Below are 21,056 nucleotides of genomic sequence, written 5' to 3' on the forward strand. Positions count from 1 at the left end.
AAATCAAGAGTCGTTCGCTTAACCATCTGAGCTTCCCCAGGCGTTCCAAGAGAGGACGCATTTAGACATGTGCCTCTGAAATCACATGAAGGAGAAAAAACTTTGTCTAAATTTTGTGCCAGAGGTAGAAAAGGAGACACAGGTTTATGAGTTCCCTTCTCTCAGTCCTCCTCCCTCCAATGCACTTGGACAAGTGGGTGTATTTCTACAAAGATTTATGGAAACTGGAAATGTGAAAAGTGCAGTTATAATATGGGAATACATAATGAAGTGTTTGATGTAGACCTAATGCTCAATAGATATTTGTTGAATGAAGGGTTCCCATTAAGACACTAGGTGAATAGCAGGTGTTCCCATCCTTCTATCCATCTGTCCCTCTACCCTTCCTGCCAGCTCTCCATCAGTTCAGCCATTCAGCAGATACTCCTTGTGACATACTTCTTGTGACAGTTCAAAACATAATGTTCAAGGAACAAATCCCTTGTGTTTGTTATTTTCAGGAAAACGGATTTGTGTGGGAGAAAGCCTGGCCCGTATGGAGCTGTTTTTATTCCTGACCTCCATTTTACAGAATTTTACCCTGAAACCTGTGGTCGACATAAAGGACCTTGACACCACCCCAGTTGCCAGTGGGTTTGGACATATCCCACCCCCCTACAAGATTTGCTTTGTTCCTTTGTGAGGAAGGGCAGGCCATCTGGCCACTACTGTGCTGTTGTCTATAACTCCTCCTCCTCTTGGGTGTCACCCGCCTTCTTCTCACGACTGGGGATGCTTTCTCTGACCTCTTGCCTCATATTTCCCCATTGCCTCCACACCCACTGAACATCCAACCTCAATTAAAGGAGAGTTTCCAGAATTTCATTTCACAAATGCCGTGCCGTGCTGTTCTTTATACTCAATAACTCTTATATTTGCCCCCACGTATGCTACTAATTATCAAATATTGGGCTATTACTATGTTATCACTGTGAAACAAAGCAAAATGGCTAACACACAGCCACCTATCCTCTCCATGTTCTAAATAGAAAGCACTATTATTTGCTGACCCAGTTCTTAGACTTTTCCTTGCATGATACAGGTAACAATTGGAAAAAAAATAGAGTTCAAAGAGGCCACACTGGTCCTCATACTGATAAGTACAGAGAGGAGCAAAGGGGGAGAGTGCAGAAAAGCTCTTTTGGCTACATGTCACCTAGGGTTACTTGAGGCTTGGATTTGAAAGTGAGCAGAGTTGTGTCCAGGAGCCGGGTAATGGAAGATCAGTGATAGGGATGAAGGAATAATTACCATTAAAATTCATTCCTCTGCTTCGGTGCCACTATGAACACCAAAGATTTGACATGTTCTTACTACTTTGTGTTTCAAACTTAGAGTCAACTATTAACATATGCTTTCATATTGCTAGTCAATTTTTCTTTTCTTTTCTTTTTTTAAAATTTTTTAACATTTATTCACTTTTTGAGAGACAGAGAGAGACAGTATGATGAGGGAAGGGGCAAAGAGAGAGAGGGAGTCACAGGCTCCAGGCTCTGAGCTGTCAGCACAGAGCCTGATGTGGGGCTCGAACTCACCAACTGTAGGATCATGACCTGAGCTGAAGTCAGACACTTAACTGACTGAGCCACCCAGGTGCCCCTAATCAATTTTTCTATGTGTCATTTTTTTCTCACCAACCTCGAACAAAATCCCTGGAAGGCGTTTCTAGATAATCTTTTTCTGCTCTCCACCACATTGTTTTATACCTAACATAAGGGTGATGGCAGTGTGATGCCATGATCCTAAAATCTTTATCTGAACACTTTATTGGGCCTCATCTGTGGCTCAGTCAGTTGAGTATCTGACACAGTCTCAGCTCAGGTCATGATCTCATGGTTTGTGGGATTGAGTCTCGCATTGGGCTCTGTGCTGACAGTGCAGAGCCTGCTTGGGATTCTCTCTCTCACTCTCTCTATGCCCCTCCCCCATTCATGTGGGCCCTCTCTCTCTCTAAATAAACATTTAAAAGAAAAAAAATAAAGGCTTTATCTAAAACATAGACAACGGAACATCATATACAAGTCCAATAATTTTCATCTTTTTTTTCTTATGGCTTTAAATGTAGGAAATGAAGTCTATTAACCTTTTGCCTGCTCATCTCCTAGAGGAAACCTTTTATATTTCGGCATGCATTTTATTTATTTATTTATTTATTTATTTATTTATTTATTTTTTATTATATGAAATTTATTGTCAAATTAGTTTCCATACAACACCCAGTGCTCATCCCAAAGGATGCCCTCTTCAATGCCCATCACCTACCCTCCCCTCCCTCCCACCCCCCATCAACCCTCAGTTTGTTCTCAGTTTTTAAGAGTCTCTTATGCTTTGGCTCTCTCTCCCACTCTAACCTCTTTGTTTTCTTTTTTTTTCCTTTCCCTCCCCCATGGGTTCCTGTTAAGTTTCTCAGGATCCACATAAGAGTGAAAACATATGGTATCTGTCTTTCTCTGTATGGCTTATTTCACTTAGTATAACACTCTCCAGTTCCATCCACGTTGCTACAAAGGGCCATATTTCATTCTTTCTCATTGCTACGTAGTACTCCATTGTGTATATAAACCACAATTTCTTTATCCATTCATCAGTTGATGGACATTTAGGCTTTTTCCACAATTTGGCTATTGTTGAGAGTGCTGCTATAAACACTGGGGTACAAGTGCCCCTATGCATCAGTACTCCTGTATCCCTTGGGTAAATTCCTAGCAGTGCTACTGCTGGGTCATAGGGTAGGTCTACTTTTAATTTTTTGAGGAACCTCCACACTGTTTTCCAGAGTGGCTGCACCAGTTTGCATTCCCACCAACAGTGCAAGAGGGTTCCCGTTTCTCCACATCCTCTCCAGCATCTATAGTCTCCTGATTTGTTCATTTTGGCCACTCTGACTGGCATGAGGTGATATCTGAGTGTGGTTTTGATTTGTATTTCCCCGATGAGCGACGTTGAGCATCTTTTCATGTGCCTGTTGGCCATCTGGATGCCTTCTTTAGAGAAGTGTCTATTCATGTTTTCTGCCCATTTCTTCACTGGATTATTTGTTTTTTGGGTGTGGAGTTTGGTGAGCTCTTTATAGATTTTGGATACTAGCCCTTTGTCGATATGTCATTTGCAAATATCTTTTCCCATTCTGTTGGTTGCCTTTTAGTTTTGTTGATGGTTTCCTTTGCTGTGCAGAAGCTTTTTATCTTCATGAGGTCCCAATATTTCATTTTTGCTTTTAATTCCCTTGCCTTTGGGCATGTGTCAAGTAAGAAATTGCTGCGGCTGAGGTCAGAGAGGTCTTTTCCTGCTTTCTCCTCTAGTGTTTTGATGGTTTCCGTCAGCATGCATTTTTAAAATATCATATGGGGATAGTGTACATATACGTATGTCCAAAGTATATATTCACACATAGTATATATTATATATACACATATACATATGAGGTTAAAAATGTTTTTGTACAAGGAATAGAAGGATCATACCTCAAGATCATAAAAGCCATATACGAAAGACCCAACACTAATATCATCCTCAATGGGGAAAAACTGAGAGCTTCCCCCCTAAGGTCAGGAACAAGACAGGGATGTCCACTCTTGCCACTGTTATTCAACATAGTATTGGAAGTCTTAGCCTCAGCAATCAGACAACACAAAGAAAAGGCATCCAAATTGGCCAGGAGGAGGTCAAACTTTCACTCTTTGTAGATGACATGATACTCTACATGGAAAACCCAAACAATCCCACCCAAAAACTGCTAGAACTGACTCATGAATTCAGCAAAGTTACAGGATATAAAATCGATGCACAGAAATCAGTTGCATTCCTATACACCAACAATGAAACAACAGAAAGAGAAATCAAGGAATCGATCCCATTTACAATCGCACCAAAACTCATAAAATCCTTAGGAATAAATCTAACCAAAGAGGTGAAAACTCTACACACTTGAAACTATAGAAAGCTTATGAAAGAAATTGAAGAAGACACAAAAAAATGGAAAAGATTCCATGCTCCTGGATAGGAAGAAAATATTGTTAAAATGTCTATACTACCCAAAGCAATCTACATATTCAATGCAATCTGTATCAAAATAACACCAGCATTCTTCACAGAGCTAGAACAAATAATCCTAAAATTTGTATGGAACCAGAAAAGACCCCGAATAGCCAAAGCAATCTTGAAAAAGAAGACCAAAGCTGGAGGCATCACAATCCCGGACTTCAAGCTGTATTACAAAGCTGTAATCATCAAGACAGTATGGTACTGGCACAAGAACAGACACTCAGATCAATGGAACAGAATAGAGAACCCAGAAATGGACCCACAAACGTATGGCCAACTAATCTTTGACAAAGCAGGAAAGAATATCCAATGGAATAAAGGAAGTCTCTGCAGCAAGTGGTGCTGGGAAAACTGGACAGCGACATGCAGAAGAATGAACCTGGACCACTTTCTTCCCCATACACAAAAATAAACTCAAAATGGATGAAAGACCTAAACGTAAGACAGGAAGCCATCAAAATCCTCGAGGAGAAAGCAGGCAAAAACCTCTTTGATCTTGGCCGCAGCAACTTCTTACTCAACACATCTCCAGAAGCAAGGAAAACAAACAGAAAAATGAACTACTGGGACCTCCTCAAAATAAAAAGCCTCTGCACAGCGAAGGAAACAATCAGCAAAACTAAAAGGCAACTCTATGGAATGGGAGAAGATATTTACAAACGACATATCAGATAAAGGGTTAGTATCCAAAATCTACAAAGAACTTATCAAACTCAACACCCAAAAAACAAATAATCCAATGAAGAAATGGGCAAAAGACATGAATAGACACTTCTCCAAAGAAGACATCCAGATGGCCAACCGACACATGAAAAAATGCTCAACATCACTCACTCATCATCAGGGAAATACAAATTAAAACCACAATGAGATACCACCTCACACGTGTCAGAATGGCTAACATTAACAACTCAGGCAACAACAGATGTTGGCGAGGATGTGGAGAAAGAGGCTCTCTTTTGTATTGTTGGTGGGAATGCAAGCTCGTGCAGCCACTCTGGAAAACAGTATGGAGGTTCCTCAAAAAATTAAAAATAGAACTACCCTATGACCCAGCAATTGCTACTACTAGGTATTTATCCAAGGGATACATGTATGTTGTTCCGAAGGGACACATGCACCCCAATGTTTATAGCAGCACTATCAACAGTACCCAAAGTATGGAAAGAGCCCAAATGTCCACTGATGGATGAATGGGTAAAGAAATGTAGTATATATATACAGTGGAGTATTACCCGGCAATCAAAAAGAATGAAATCTTGCCATTTGCAACTATGTGGATGTAACTAGAGGGTATTATGCTAAGCAAAATTAGAGAAAGACAAATATCATATGGCTTCACTCATATGAGGACTTTAAGATATGAAACAGGGAAGGGAAACAAAATAATATAAAAACAGGGAGGGGGACAAAACATAAGAGACTCTTAAATATGGAGAACAAACAGAGGGTTACTGGAGGGGTTGTGGGAGGGGGGATGGGCTAAATGGGTAAGGGGCATTAAGGAATTTACTCCTGAAATCATTGTTGCACTATATGCTAACTAATTTGGATGTAAATTTAAAAAATAAAATTAATTAAAAAATGTTTGTTTTTTTTTACAGCTAGACTCATAGTACACATAATATTCTACAACTTGCTGGTTTTCTACTATACGGTATGCCAGGGAAAATTCTAAGTAATAAAAATTCGAGCAGATGATTTGAATGGACAGATTACAGAATAAGTGATGAAATGGGTACTAAACAAATGAAAAGGTTTTAAAAATGTACAAACTAAGGCCGTATTATATTTCTTTAAACCTTGATTGGTAAAAGAATTTAAGTTATTTATCTATCTATTTTGAAAAAGAGACTGTGAGTGGGGAAGGAGCAGAGAGGGAGAGAGAATCCCAAGCAGGCTCCAAGCTGTTAGCACAGAGCCTGATGCAGGGCTTGATCCCATGAACAGTAAGGTCATGATCTGAATGAAAATCAAGTTTAACTTGATTTAACTGACTGTGCCACCCAGGTGCTCCCCCCTCCCCCGGTTTTGTTAAGTTTTTTAAATTATTATTTATTTATTTATTTTGAGACAGAAAGCATGAGTGAGGAAGGAGCAGAGGCTGGGAAATGAAAAGATTTTAATGGTAGTATTAGCAAACATGTGTGTGCCAACACAAAGTGCCTTGTTCTAATGTTATTAGGTGCCATGACACCTACCCTGAGATTCTTAGTGAAACTTGTAATCTCTTCTCCATTGCCACTTTCCCCATCCTTCATATTCTGAACCTCCTTACAATGCTTTTGCCGCTTCTCATGTTTCATATTAATTAATCCTTCTCATAAAGTTAAGAGGAAGATAGTATTTGTATTTGTTTCCTAATGCTAGTATAACAAATTACCACCAAGTCAATGGCTCAAAACAATACAGATTTACTATCTTATAATTCTGGAGTTAAAAGTCCAATATCTGTTTCTTTGGGCTAAAATTAAGGTGCTGGCAAGGCTCCTTCCTTCTGAGGCTCTAGGAGAGAACCCATTCCCTGGCCTTTGCAGCTTTGAGATGCTGCCAGAATTCCTTGGCTCGTGACTCCTTCCTCCCATCACTCCATCCTCTTGCTTATCTTCCCCTACTTACCTTAATCGTCCTGGCTCCCTCTCTCTCCTAAGGACCATGCCATTGCATTTGGTCCACCTGGCTAATTTAGGATAACCTCCTTATTTTAAAATCCTGAACTTAACTGTATTTACACCGTTCCTCTTTACCCTGTAAAGTATATAATCACCTGTCCTGGGGTTAGGACATGGCATCTAGACAAGGAAATATGATACTTAAGCACTCCTCTCCCCCTGCCCCATGTATTTCCCTTAATTCCTAGCCCAGACCCTGGTGTTAATTGTTCAGTAAATATTTACTGATTAAACACATAGATCAAAGAGTAAGAAGACCTTCAAAGAGGGTTTTAGGATATAAGAAAGTCCCTCAACTCCTGCAAGAAGTACTCATATATCTTTTTTTTTCCATAAGGAAAAAAATGCCCAAATTTCAGTAAGGCTGTTAAAAAAAAATCCACAGGCCTAAAATGATGTCATTTAGGCTGAAGTCCCAAACTGGGGCTTAATACATAATCTAACTGCAGCTTCAACCTTTGCCAGAAACGCAGTGTTAGTCCAGAATTTTTCATTCAGCGCCAATGAATCTGCCGCCTGGGTCCTCTCCACTCCCCCAAAGAAAGATGAGTCAATCTGTATGAAAAGACAACTTGCTTTTCTCTCTAGGAAGCAGCCACATCTTGAAACAATCCTTTTGCTAATAACTCTCTTGCCCTACCCTCTTATAAATACCTTCTCTTTTGTGTATCTTCTTAGAGCCCCCTCTATTTGCTAGATGTGATGCTGCCCGATTCAGGAATCAGATCTTCAGATTTACTTGGTTGAATTTTGTTTTTTAACAAGGCTTATTTAAACTGATCTTATTTGAAGTGTTTCTTTAAAAAGAAACAGAAGCAAATCGCACCCAAACTTCCCAGTGATTATTTTCCCTAAGATTATTAGATGTAGGCTACCCATATCTTATTTTTGTGTTGTATAAATATAATAACATTTGATGGTTGAAGTATGAGACTAATCTCATAGTAACTAGGTAGACTTCCAAAAGTAGAAGGCTTCCTTCAATCGTTTAAAAAGATAATTTTATTAATGATAATTTTAAACCTCTAAGATTTGTGTTTGCAAAGAGCCAGTTTCATCATTGAAGAATGTCTACTTCTATGAAGTTCTTAAAGGAGGTAAAAAACTAATTGCTAGAACAGTGGTTGCTTCTGAGGATGGGGATTGCCAGCAAGAGGTGGGAAGGAATTTTCCAGGGGGATGGGATTGTTCTGTGTCTTGATACGATGTGGTTACTCAGCTACTGGTGGTTGTCCAAACTGTATAAGCCATAAACCCAGATCTTACCAGAAGGCCCCAGTCCCCAACTCCCCCCCCTCCCCCCCCCCCCCCGCAATTGAGCAAGATGTTTAAGGCCATTTCAAAAAGAGAAGATGTTTCAAGTATCTGAAAGTAAGCCTTTTCTCCTATCCTGATCTTGTCTGATCATACGTTTATACTTGTCCTTTTGAGACAGAGAGGCTGAAGGGACTCCATAAAAAAAAAAAACACCATTCTTTTTCCTTGCTTTTCCTGCTTCTTTTCTTACTGGGACCTGCACCCCCACCTTACACGTGCCTTAACGTATGTCCTCCTTATGGGGGTTAATGATTTCTTTGGAGTCTTCCAGCACAATAGGTAACATCTAAGGAGTGACCAGGCAGGCTCATCATAAATGTTCTCCAAGACCACTGACTCCAAACACCTTGACGCCAAGACCCTGGGCTTCAGGGATCAAGTGACTTATGAAGGACACGTGGACCCTATCCTTGTTCTGCCTGGTTCCTGGATGCCTGGGGATGTGTGTACAACACCACAGTTGTCAGTGAAAATCCCAGACACCAAGCAAAGACGAGACTCCCTCCTTTCCTTCCTGAGTCTCCCGGACACTCAGTCTGTATCTGCTCTATGTTTTCAGTAAACTCTGCTTCCACCTCCTGTTGCCTCACATTTGATTTCCAATCTATGTGAAGCCAAGGGCCTTCTTGGCTAGTCTTGCAGGACCCCCTCTGGGTCTCTGGACCCAGCCTGCTTATATTACTTTCAAGGTACAGCTGGGCTTCATGTTTTGCATTCTGATTACAGTGTTAATCTTGATAAAAATGATTTCTGATGCTAAATAATAAAATATTTAAGACCAGACTGGTAAGTGCATATGCAGAAACTCTCCAGGCTTTAAAAAATCAAACCATTGTTTCCAAATAACTTGTGCTATTTTGTTTTCTTTTTTGCTAAACTAATACATGTTCCCAGAGTGCCTGGCTGGCTCAGTTGGTAGAGCATGGGACTCTTGATCTCAGAGTTGTGAGTTCGAGCCCATGCTGGGTGTAGAGATTACTTTAAAAAATAAATTAAACTAATACATGTTCTGTGTTGTATGTGTCAAAACATCAGATACCTAAGAGAAATCACGTAATTTCACCACCCAGTAACTACTTTTAAAAATTGGGAAAATCCCTTCCAGTACTCTTTTCTTTAAAATGGAAGCTGTCTATACATTCTCTTACAACAAGCCTTTCTGGCTTGGTACATTCTGAACGTTTTGTGGCCAAGACAGTTCCCTGAGTAGAAAAGCAGTGAAGTCACACTGGGACTTGCTGGGAAAGGAGTGGGAAGACAGGACTGACCCTATAGCATTTTGCCATCACTCTGCCTCTCCTGGTTACCGTCCGCTTCTGCAGAGAGGCTTGCGTCTCCAGAGGTGGGCAACCAGGGGTCTGGTAGTCGTGGAGAAAAAGTCACTTTTCTTTCATGGAATCCTGGCTGCGCTGACCTACAAGAAACAAAAAGGAACACACAGACTTGCTTCTAGCATGTTTTAGCCAGATTTCAAACACTTAAAGCTTTTGCCAGGGAGATATGAAGCTTGAGTCACAAGCTGTTATAATCATCCAATGGGCAATGTTGTTTTTCTACCAGCATTTTGTGTACTATCCTATTTCAGAAAATTTTTGTTCAAGGCCAGCTTGCAGACAACAAAATTCTAAAGCCATAGTATGATGATAAATATTTGTGAAGTGCTACTGTGTGCCAGGCATTGTTCCAAGCACTTTATCTACACTAAATCTTTCAATATGATATTGTTCCAAGGCCATCTGTGAAGGATATTTCCATGTCAGAGTTCAAGTTACCAATCCAATATGCCTTGTTTTTCCTTTAAAAAAAATCAAAGCATATCAAATAACAGCATAATGATTCTCTAATAGCTACTTTTATATTTCTGTATTTTAGGAAACGATCTAGGTTGGTGCTGTCTTTTGCCAGATTTCTACTGTGACCAATTACTTTCTGAGTTTTGTTTATTTTGTCTTCTATGAATCTGTCCTTAGCTCTTATTTCTTTTAAAGAAACTGCCTTGGCACTGTATAACTGGTCAACTGCTCTGTTTAGGCCTCCCGCTAAGTTGGCTCTCTGCACCCACTGTCCCCTCCCAGCACCGTGACCTGTGATTACTGTGCCTGCAACCATCTCACTGGCCTGGGCTGAGCTCCAACCACAGCCACTGAGGGGTCCAATGATCAACTTGGCTTCTGAAGTGTCTCTCAGCCCTTTCATTTTTCACTTGACAATGAAGGAAAACCATTTCTTGGTGACTTCAGTCTTTCTCTTCAAAGAATATAAAAACTCTGCTCCAAACTTAGAATTAATAATATTTCAGTTAAGAAGGAACTTTATTTAGGAGTTGACTGACTCAAAAGATTTCCTATTATTGATAGCAGTGGTTCAATAAATACAAACATTTTATTGATTAATTTTAACCATCTCATTGCATAAACTTTGCCTCGAGTGACGTGAAATCAATGGGAGCCCTCTCACCGTGCAAGCTGGAGGATATCCTCAAAAGGTAGTACTGAAATTTATACTGAAAATGATTATATATGGCAATATGCTTGAAGACTACAAAAAGCAGCATGATTTCCCCATTAAAACTGAAGTTTGAGGGGCATCTGGCTGTCTTCGTCAGTAGGACATGTGACTTTAATCTCAAGGTCATGAGTTCAAGCCCTACATTGGATGTACTTAAAAAAAAATCTTTGGGGTTCTAAATATGATTTCAAGCAGTACAGGGCAAAATTTCAATTTATTTTGCCTGTTGATAATTGAAATTAAGTTGAAAATTATTCTATAATTTATCTTTGCAATGTCTTATAGTTTTCTATATAAATGTGTTTCACGTCATTTCTTAATTCTAAATCTTTTATTATTTCTGATGCTATTGGTGGATGGATTTTTTTTGAAATGTCATTTTCTGATAGTTTGTTACTAGTATATAGAACACTTGATTTTGTTCTTGAGTTTTGGACATTGGCCTTATATCTTGCTAAATTTATTAGTTTCAGGGGCTTTTTTTGTGGGTTCTTTGGTGTTTTCTGCCTACAGCATCATATCATCTACAAATAATGACAATTGTACTTCTTTCCCCCAACTGAAATGCTTTCTATTTTTTCCTTGTCTTAATAAACTGATTAGAATGTCCAGTACAATGTTAAATAAAAATGGTGAGACTGGATGTCTTTTCTCCATTCCTAATCTTTGGTAGAAAACTTCAGCCTTTCCTTATTTTAAATGTTATTAGCTGTAGGTTTTTCATGGATTCCCTTTGTCAGGTTGAGAAAGTTTCCTTCCTAGTTAGCTAAGAGTTTTAATCATGTGTCAAACAACAAAATTCAATTGAGTAATTTAAAATATCAAATTGGCTTTATCAAACTATTCATGATAAAGCAACATCCTATCCAGCAAATGGAAAGGAGCTCCATGGAGCTCAAGAAAAGGAAAGGTTTATAAAGGCAGAGAGGAGGCTGGAAAAAATGCATTATTTTAGGTAACGTAACCCTCCTAAGGGGGAACAGAAGTGGTCTATCCGTAAATTTCCTAGTGCTGTTATGTTGACTGGTTAAAGATTACATTCCTAGGTGGGTTGAAACTGCAGTTAGGCTAGGCATTATGTCTTGGGGTGCTGATGTGGGACCTTAATATAAGTGACTCTTTTGGGGGAACTGTGGTTTTCTTTTTAACACAGGAAAGGCTATTAGGCTTTGTTAAATGCTTTTTCTGTATCCACTGAAAAAAATCACAGTTTTCTCCTTTATTAATATTTTGAATTATATTGATTGATTTTCAGATGTTAAACCAACCGTACATGCTGAAGATAAACTCCACTTCGTCATGACATATGATACCTTTAGTGTAATACTGAATTCAATTTGTTAATGTTTTGTTAAGTCTTTTTGCATCTATGTTTATGAACGTTAGTGATCTATAGTTCTTTTGCCTTGTGATGTCTTTAGTTCTGAAATCAGGGTATTACTGGCCTCATAAAATGAGTTCAGAAGTAAAGACACTTTCTGAATGATTTTGTGTAGTATTGATACGTTGGGGTTTTTTTTTTCCTTTTTCCTTTAATTGTTGGTAGAATTAACCAATGAAGCCATATGAGCCTGGAGTTTCCTTTGTTGGAAAGTTTTTAATTACTAATACAACTTTTAAAATTTATGTAGGGCTGCTCAAGCTTACCATTTCTTGTTGGGTTAGATATGGGATTTTGTGTCTTTTTTTTTCTTTTAATTTTTTTAATTTTAGAAAGACAGCATGAGCAGGGGAGGGGCAGAGAGAGGGGGAGAGAAAGAATCTTAAGAAGGATGCACTCTCAGTGCAGAGCCCAACATGGGGCTCAATCCCATGACCCTGGGATCATGACCTGAGCTGAAGTCAAGAGTTGGATGCTTAACCAACTGAACCACCAAGGTGCCCATGCATGGATCTTGTGTCTTTTAAGGAATTTGTCCATCTTACATGGGTTATCAAAGGTGTTTATAATAATCTCTTATTCTTTAATGCTCTGAAGGCACTATAGTGATGTCCCTTCTTTTATTACTGATATCAGTACAATGTATGGTTTCCATTTTTTTTTGTAGCTAGAGGTTTATAAATTTTATTAATTTTTTTTTAAAAAGCGTCAATTTCTGCTTTCATTAGTTTTTCTTTTCTGCTTTTCTCTCTCTTTTCAAAAGAGAGAGAAATGTTTATTTATTTTGAGACCGATTGCATGTGCACTCACGTACCCACACACAAGCAGGGGAGAGGCAGAGAGGGGGAGAGAGAATGCCAAACAGGCTCCTCACTGTCAATGCAGGGTCCAATGTGGGGCTCCATCCCATGAACTGTGAGATCATGACCTGAGCTGAAATCAAGAGTTGGACACTCAACCGAGCTACACAGGTGCTCCTCTTTTTTATTTCATTCATTTCTGCTTTTATATTTTATTTCCACCTTCCTGCTAGCTTTGAATTTAATGTTCTCTCTTATATTTTATTAAAGTGGGAGATGATATCATTGACTTGGGACTTTTCTTCTTTTTCTATTTTAGGTATTCTAAGGCTTTAAGTTTTCCTCTAAGTGTTCTGTGTTGGATGTATCCCCATAAATTCTGGTAAGTTGTATTTTCATTATTATTCAATTAAAAATATTTTTCTTGTGACTTATTCTTTCACCCAATGATGACTTAGAAAGTGTGTGGTTTAATTTTCATATATTTGGGGTTTTCTTGTTATCTGATATTTTCAAAATTACTACTAAAGTTTACTTAGTATGGTTTTCTTTCAATTTGCATTCATTAGTTTATTATCTTGCAAACTAGTAATTCAGGTCATTTATTTTAAGGCACAGTTAAAATTTTCTGCTCTGAGTTACAGAGTAAAAAAAAAAAATCTGCCATTTTAAGTGTTAGAAGTTCAAGTTTTCTTTTCTAGAGATTTTCTTTTTTTTTTTTAATTTTTTTTTAATGTTTTATTTATTTTTGAGACAGAGAGAGACAGAGCGTGAACGGGGGAGGGTCAGAAAGAGGGAGACACAGAATCTGAAGCAGGCTCCAGGCTCTGAGCTGTCAGCACAGAGCCCGACGCGGGGCTCGAACTCATGGACCGCGAGATCATGACCTGAGCCAAAGCAGGACGCTTAACTGACTGAGCCACCCAGGCGCCCCATCTAGAGATTTTCTTTTGTTTTGAATTTATATAAATGTTTATTAACCTTTATAGTCAAGTTAAAAAAGAGTTCTGTTGAATTTAGGAAAATTTATAATCTAATTCATTAGTTATTTAATTTGGAGATAAGGTAAACTAATTTGTTGAGAAAACATTTCATAGTCAGAACATGGAAAAATTCTATCAAACTCTCTTGAGCAAGCTAGGGAATCCATTTGGAGTTCATAGCCAGATTTCTATTTCTTTATTTGCTCTTTGTTTTCTGCAGTAATTGTGTGGTCAGACTGTGGCTTGAGCTAAAGATTTAACTTTAAAGTCCTTCCTGGGGGTCGGCAGCGGGGGGTGAGGGGGTTGCCTGGGTGGCTCTGTTGGTTAAGCACCTCACTTTGGCTCAGGTCATGATCTTAAGGTTTGTGAGTTCAAACCCCACATCTGCTCAGCCTCCACTGTCAGCACAGAGCCTGCCTCAGATCCTCTGTCCTCCTCTCTCTCTGCCCTTCCCCTGCTTGTACTCTCTCAAAAATAAATCTTTAAAAAAAAATGTAAATAAAGTACTTGCTGGGACAGGGCAATCTCCTTTATATTTTGACCTAGCTCATTTATACCATTCTGTGTGGCTATTTATTTCGAGATGAAAGAGAAAAAATTACATACGCAGAACACTTCAGATTTCTCATGTATTTACCAACAGGAGGACACGAAGCTCCTGATGAGCTAGAAGCATTAATTCCCAGTACAACATGCATTTATATAGTTTATACAATTGTTGTAAATACTAAGAAACCCTTTCTGGAAAGTCCTTTATCTTTGCTTAAAGCCATATAAAATCAGTATAAAGTTTTTTTAATTTTTATATAAGGAATTTTTTCTAGCCTTGAGATCAGACATATAACATTGTATAAACATAAGGTGTACAGCATAATGATTTATGTATATATTACAGATTACCACAATAAGGTTATTTAACACAAGCCTCCCTCCATAGTTACAGTTTTTTTGCATATGGTGAGAACTTTTAAAATCTATTCTCTTAGCAACTTCCAACAATATGATATAGTTTTGTTAACTATAGTCACCATGCTATACATTACATCCCCACAACTTATTCATCTTACAACTGGAAGCTTGTACCATTTGACCATATTAACTCATTTATCCCACCACCCACCCCTGGCAACCACTAATCTGTTCTCTGTGTCTATCCAGTCAGTTTTTTAGATTCCATATATGAGATCATACAGTATTTGTCTTTCTCTGACTTATTTCGTTTAGCATAATGTGTTGAAGATCCAACCATGTTGTTGCAAATGGCAGATTTTTTTTTTATGGCTGAATAATACTCCATTGTATATACAATTGACCTGTGACCAGCAGAGGTTTGAAATAAATATATAGTACTGTATATTTATTTTTAAAAATTTTTAATAAAAATATACAGTACTGTAAATATATTTTCTCATGATTTTCTTAATACTTTTTCCCCAGCTTTGCTTTATTATAAGAATACACTACCTAATATACAAAATATGTGTTAATCAACTGTTTATGTTATCAGTAAGGCTTCTGGTGAACAGTAGGCTTTAGTAGTTAAGTTTTGAGGGAGTCAAAAGTTATACACAGAGGAAGCTTTAGTGTTTTCTCTGTATAGTATCACATCATCTGCAAATAGTGACAATTTTATTTCCTTACCAATTTGGATGTGTTTTCTTTTCTTCCCCTGCCACCCCCTTTTTTCCTTTTTCTTATCTGAATGCTGTGCTTAGCACTTCTAGTACTATGTTGAATAAAAGTGGTGAGAGTGGGCACCTTTGTTTCCTTATATTAGAGGAGAAGCTCTAAGTTTTTCACCGTTGAGGTTGATGTTAGCTGTGGGTTTGTCAGATATGGCCTTTGTTATGTTGTGGTATGTTCCCTCTGAGCCCACTTTGTTGAGAGCTTTTATCATGAATGGATGTTGAATTTTGTCAAATACTTTTTCCGAAGTTATTGAGATCATGTGATTTTTTTTTTTTTTTTTATCCTTCACTTATTTTTTGGAATAGTTTAAGGGGAATATGTTTTAGGTCTTCTTCTTTTAAATGTTTGGTAGAATTCACTAGTGAAGCCATCTGGTCCTGGACTTGTTTTTATTGGGAGTTTTTTGATTACTGATTAAATTTCCTTACTAGTAATCAGCCTGTTTAGCTTCAGGCTTTTGTTTTTAAGATTTTATTTTTCAGTAATCTCCATACCCATCGTGGGGCTCAAACTCGCAACCCCGAGATCAGGAGTTGCATGCTTTTCCGACTGAGCCAGCCAGGCGTCCCCGGGTTTATTCTTGATCCTTGCGTGCAGCTCCCCCAAGACTTTCAGGCTTCAGCTCAAGTGGAGGTGTTTACTTGGTCCTTCTTACTTGGCCAGCTCTGATCTCCATTCTTTTTCTTCTACTCTGGAGAATCTGCAAAAATTCTTTTCAGATTCTAAGGCTCTTAAAATATTTTATAGTTAGCCTTTTGGCCACTCAGCACCTGATTTCAAATCAGAAATCACCTCAAGAATAAAATCATACAGGGGCGCCTGGGTGGCTCAGTCGGTTGAGCGTCCGACTTCGGCTCAGGTCATGATCTTGCGGTCTGTGAGTTCAAGCCCCGCATCAGGCTCGGTCTGTGAGTTCAAGCCCCGCATCAGGCTCGTGCTGACAGTTCAGAGCCTGGAGCCTGTTTCAGATTCTGTGTCTCCCTCTCTCTCTCTGACCCTCCCCCGTTCATGCTGTCTCTCCCTGTCTCAAAAATAAATAAACGTTAAAAAAAAATTTTTTTTTAAATAAAAAAAGAATAAAATCATACAAATATCAGAGTTCCCAATATAGATTTCCCAAGCCCTCTGTTATCTTGTCCCCACAAATCCTCACAGCTTTCATCTTTTTCCCATGCTGACAAATTTATATGCACGTGTGTGTGTGATAAGTCAGAAAGAGACAGAGACAGAGAGACCAAGACCTAGATATATAGATGTTATTTATTTCTGGAAATTCCTGGTCATTGCAATGAAATATTTACAGGTGATAGGATTTCCTACTTGAAAAATCTATGAAGTTTTAGTTAAAAATTACTAAATCTACCAAAGAATTCAATCCTCAATATTATACAAGGATTTGGTCAAATAGTGTTTTGATTATATACTCATGATAGAAAAGTAAACAGACACATAATTTTTGTCTTATGCTTCAGTATGTATGAAAAATAAAAGTGCACATGTATGTGCAGCCACTTCACATTTATTCCTGAATAATGAAAGACACATATAGCAGCCTTTTTATATCAACAAAAATTCAAAAATAAATACCCTTGAATAAGGAGATAATTTTAAAAATTATAGCCATACAACAGGGTATTTTTTATATGACTTGTAAAAATATGTCACCAGCAAATCATAGGTATATTATAAATATATGTGTATACACACATACATAAAAACCCATATTTCTGATATGTGTATTCAAATATAACCATACATACACATCACCTTCCCCTATTCTTTGCCTTACTATGTCTGTGTATGTGTGTGTCTCCATTTGTGTGTTTAACCAGTAGGGGAAAACAGGAAGGGAATCCTTGGACAGAGCAGCAAATTCAAGTTTTATCTCATGTTATTGCCTCTTGCTAGAATGATCTTCTGTTTTCTCCCTACATGTATATACTTATACATACACGTATACACAAACATGCATCACACACGATTTTTTTTTTTTTTTTTTTGAGAGAGATTGAGCACAAGCAGGCAAGGGGCAGAGAGAGAGGGAGAGAGAGAATCCCAAGCAGGCTCCAAGCTCAGCACAGAGCCTGACATGGGGCTCGATCTCATGACTGCAAGATCATGGCTTGAGCTGAAATCAAGTGGGATGCTTAACCAACTAAGCCACCCAGGTGCCCCCCCCCCAATTATTTTTTAATAATTATTGGGAAAAAAACAAATTGTACATGCCAAACTATCAAGAGATTATTCCCCTGGAGAGCTAACTGGAGTAAGAGACGAGCAAATTTTATATATTTAAAAAACTTTTTTAACTCAGGATAATTTTTAATATTCAATATGACATTTGAAGTCTCTTACATTTGGTATACACTGCAGATGAGATACAGCTTAAGATCTCACAATTACAAAAAGAATTTTATTGGAAAGTGAGTTTTTGTTCCATGTGGGGAAATCTGAACTGAATCTGAAAGGGTGAGGAAAATTAGAAGACACAGGGTCAGAAATGTCATACAGCTAACACACAGGACAGAAAGCATCTGGCTTGTTCACATGAGGCCTGACCTTTCTTCAGACTGGAATGAAGCACAGCTTATATACGGGCGGTGCAGCACCCACCCCATTGACAACTGGGGCAGTTTCAAGGTCCTTTGGATCAACCACAGATTTCAACGTAAAATGCTGTAAAATGTTGGTCAGTAGTAAAAACAGCTCCATGCGGGCCAGGCCTTCTCCAATACAAACTCTCTTTCCTAAAAATGACACATAAATTAAATACTCATTTTTTTTCTGAGTCAGCACACAGGGAAGAAAATAAATATATTAATAGACTAATTAACCTATGCCTTCTTTTGTCTACACTGAAACCTGGTTACCTTCATTTCCTCAGTACGTTTCTGTGGGCATGTGTAAAGGCCAGGGCAGGTCACCACAAGATGGGCCACTTTGGCATAAAAATTATTTTTAGTTAAAAGCAATCAAAACCCAGCAGATTCAAGAAAAGCTCCTTACCTCTCCCTCAACTTCCAGCTTATACCAAGAAGAGAGCAATTAACAGAGATTCTTCTTTACCTAAGAAACTTCTCTGCGTAACAGGGAGACCTTTGTTTTTGAAACATCTCTCACCTTCCCGCTAATGGTGTTCCTTCCCTCTGAATCCCCAGACCGCTTCCCCTCTCCTTAGCTCAGGATGTCATAGAAACCTCATGTTGCCTGACTGTATTTGAAATTTCATGTCTGTAGATTCCCCATATCTATGAAACTAAATTTGATTTTCTCCTCTTAATCTGTCTCATGTCAATTTCACTTTTTAGTCTAGCTGGGAAGGACCTTGAAAGGCAGAGGAAAATTTTTCATCTCGGACACCTGGCCTAGTTGGTAGTACACTTTAACACACTGGATGCTGCTTGTCACAAACATAGCTGTGGCTGGGAGATCCTTGGGACATCTGACCTAGAGCCGACAGAAGGTAAGATTTCCTACCATGTCAGTCTCCTGGAATCTGAGGAGTCTGATAGAGCAAGAACGGTGAGAGTCATTCTCTCTTTCTAAATTCAGATTAGCAGGAGAAAATACTTGTGTAACTAGGTCCTTGGGCTTAGCAACTCTTGGTAAATTTGGTAGAGCACTCTTTTGGAGGAAATAGATTAACCAGAGATAGTCTTTGTTTTCCTTGTTTCTTTTATGTTGTTTGTCATAAAAAGGAATTAGCATAGGGCAGAAAGCAGGCATAGGCCCTATAAGCCTGCTGCTTAAAGGACATCTTGGAAACCAAAGCTGCAAAACTGGTGGGTGCGGGTCGAACACTTAAAAGCTGTTAGAGCATTTGCCACCTTAAGAAGGTTCCTGTGATAGGATAAATTGGTCACAGAACAGGTTAGATTAACACTTGGCCACCTGCCAACCTCAAGGAAACAGCTGTGTAATGAGGTACACTTGAAAACAACACAAAATCCCCAACTCTGTGGCACATTCCTCTTAGGAATGAGTGTGGCTCCAAGACACCCAAGATTTAGCTGAAAGAAAAACCAGATAGGGTTTTTCCCTTTGTCTTGTTCATAGAACAAGCTCCTAAGAGCTTGGCTTTGTGAGCAGTGAGAATATGCTCTTTGGTCTCCACCATCTGGAGGAGATACACCTATCCGGGTGCACCTTAATGTCCAATTGAAAGGAAGAGGGATAGGAGTCTCTCTCTCTTTCTGTCTGGCCATGCCAGCTCTCAAGGGTGTTTGTCATGAGAAGTCCCAGCCCATAGGAGCCTTTATATTCTCAACCTTCATTTCTTGTTAGTGCTGGAAACTCCCATTATAGGAGCACATGCCTAGTGTCACGGATTATTGTCTTTGACTGGAAGCATCTCAAGATTTTGTTGGAGACCAGCAATGAAGGCCTCTGCTTTCTTAGATTAATTATGGGAGTAAACTTTTGGATCATGAGGGCTGTGTCATCTATGCCCTTTCTCTGGACACCTCTTGTATCTTTGGTTAAGGCATTAAAAGGCTTATTGGCTTGAGTTGCTCATAACAGATCCTACTCATCAATGGCCCGACGACAGATCCTTTAAATTAGTTAATGTTTGAAAAAAGAAGAAAAACATTTTAAACTTAGTTGAATGGCTAGCCTCAGGGATTCCCTTGATAAGATGAAAGAAGAGGAACTAAACTTAAAATAAAGGTCCACATACAACATAAATTCCCCCTAAAATGCCTATTTTAACTTCCCTTTCCCTATAGGATTTACAGAGAGCACTCCATCTCTACGTTCAAATTCTACAGGCTGCTCATGTAATTGCTGAAAGCCAGGAAAGGAATTTAACAAAAGCAATAAGGCTCACTTTGCTTCTACCTTCCAGGGCACTGTAATTAGTTTGTGACAGCTTCAGGCATTCCTAGGCAATGTACTTGGCTAGTGTATCCTAGACCCCCAAGGCAAAAGAATTTGTGTCCCCTGGACAGCTGTAAAGCTTTTAAATTATCAAGCCCTTTTAACCTCTACTTTCAAAGGACCCTAGCAAATTTAGAGAGAAATTAAAAAGATTAATCACTAGTCACAACCCTCCCTTCAGAGAGGAAACATGACCAAAATTTCTCCTAGGCCCTCCTATAAATGATCAGGGAAAGGCCAATATTCAGGGACTGTTAGAAGCCCAGATTAAACTGTGCAACCAGAAAGAAGGCTTTTGTTAAAATGCTTCACACAGACTTTACAAAGGCATGAATCTTTTGATTCCCATTTTAATAAAAAATCTGCCTGATATAAAAAAGCAAATTTAGTTTAAAAAAGAAAAAGGGCCAATCCCGTGATATTCAGGCTGTAATCCAGTCCTTTGAGGAATTAGAAACAACTCTCTTTCAAAGCTCTACAAAACCAGAGATGCAACTCTAGAAATAAGTCAAAGCTTACCTCTCTTTACCAATCCCCAAACCTGGTCTATTTCTCTCAAAATGTTTACAGATACTACAGAAGATTACAATTTGGAACAATATTGTTTAGGACTTAAAAGAATAAGTACATTTTAAATAGTAATTACACTGAAACTCTAAAAAAAATTTTTTTTTATTTTTTTTACCTTCTCTGTCCCTTGAAATTATAAATTTAATGTCTTTGAACACAGCCCACAATCACCTGA

General features: G+C 38.5%; 2 protein-coding genes and 1 long non-coding RNA gene across 9 annotated transcripts in view; 2 read left to right on the forward strand and 1 right to left on the reverse strand.

Moving 5' to 3' along the window:
- Nucleotides 1-864, forward strand: part of CYP2C41 (cytochrome P450 family 2 subfamily C member 41) — a 34,163-nt gene extending 33,299 nt beyond the window's left edge. For both annotated transcript variants that reach the window (XM_019445142.2, XM_053909748.1), the window contains exon 9: nucleotides 501-864. In XM_019445142.2, the coding sequence (XP_019300687.1) occupies nucleotides 501-682 (182 nt within the window). In that variant the 3' untranslated portion in view covers nucleotides 683-864. The remainder of the gene's footprint in view (nucleotides 1-500) is intronic.
- A 7,197-nt stretch (nucleotides 865-8,061) lies between these two features.
- Nucleotides 8,062-21,056, forward strand: part of LOC109264684 (uncharacterized) — a 32,504-nt gene continuing 19,509 nt past the window's right edge. The window contains exons 1-2 of one of the 3 annotated variants that reach the window (XR_002078830.2): nucleotides 8,062-13,143; nucleotides 18,742-18,896. This is a non-coding gene — a long non-coding RNA (uncharacterized LOC109264684). Of the gene's footprint in view, nucleotides 13,144-18,227; nucleotides 18,897-21,056 lie in introns of those variants that run through there. The other 2 variants (XR_002078828.2, XR_008424891.1) reach the window with 2 other exon arrangements.
- The window catches only part of CYP2C21 (cytochrome P450 family 2 subfamily C member 21), a 47,109-nt gene continuing 43,871 nt past the window's right edge, over nucleotides 17,819-21,056 (reverse strand). For 3 of the 4 annotated variants that reach the window (XM_053909751.1, XM_053909749.1, XM_053909750.1), the window contains one exon: nucleotides 17,819-18,180. In XM_053909751.1, the coding sequence (XP_053765726.1) occupies nucleotides 17,999-18,180 (182 nt within the window). In that variant the 3' untranslated portion in view covers nucleotides 17,819-17,998. The remainder of the gene's footprint in view (nucleotides 18,181-21,056) is intronic. The other variant, XR_008424890.1, reaches the window with a different exon arrangement.

Source organism: Panthera pardus, unplaced genomic scaffold (assembly GCF_024362965.1).
Source record: "Panthera pardus isolate Hobbes unplaced genomic scaffold, ASM2436296v1 HiC_scaffold_22, whole genome shotgun sequence".
NCBI lineage: Eukaryota > Metazoa > Chordata > Mammalia > Carnivora > Felidae > Panthera > Panthera pardus.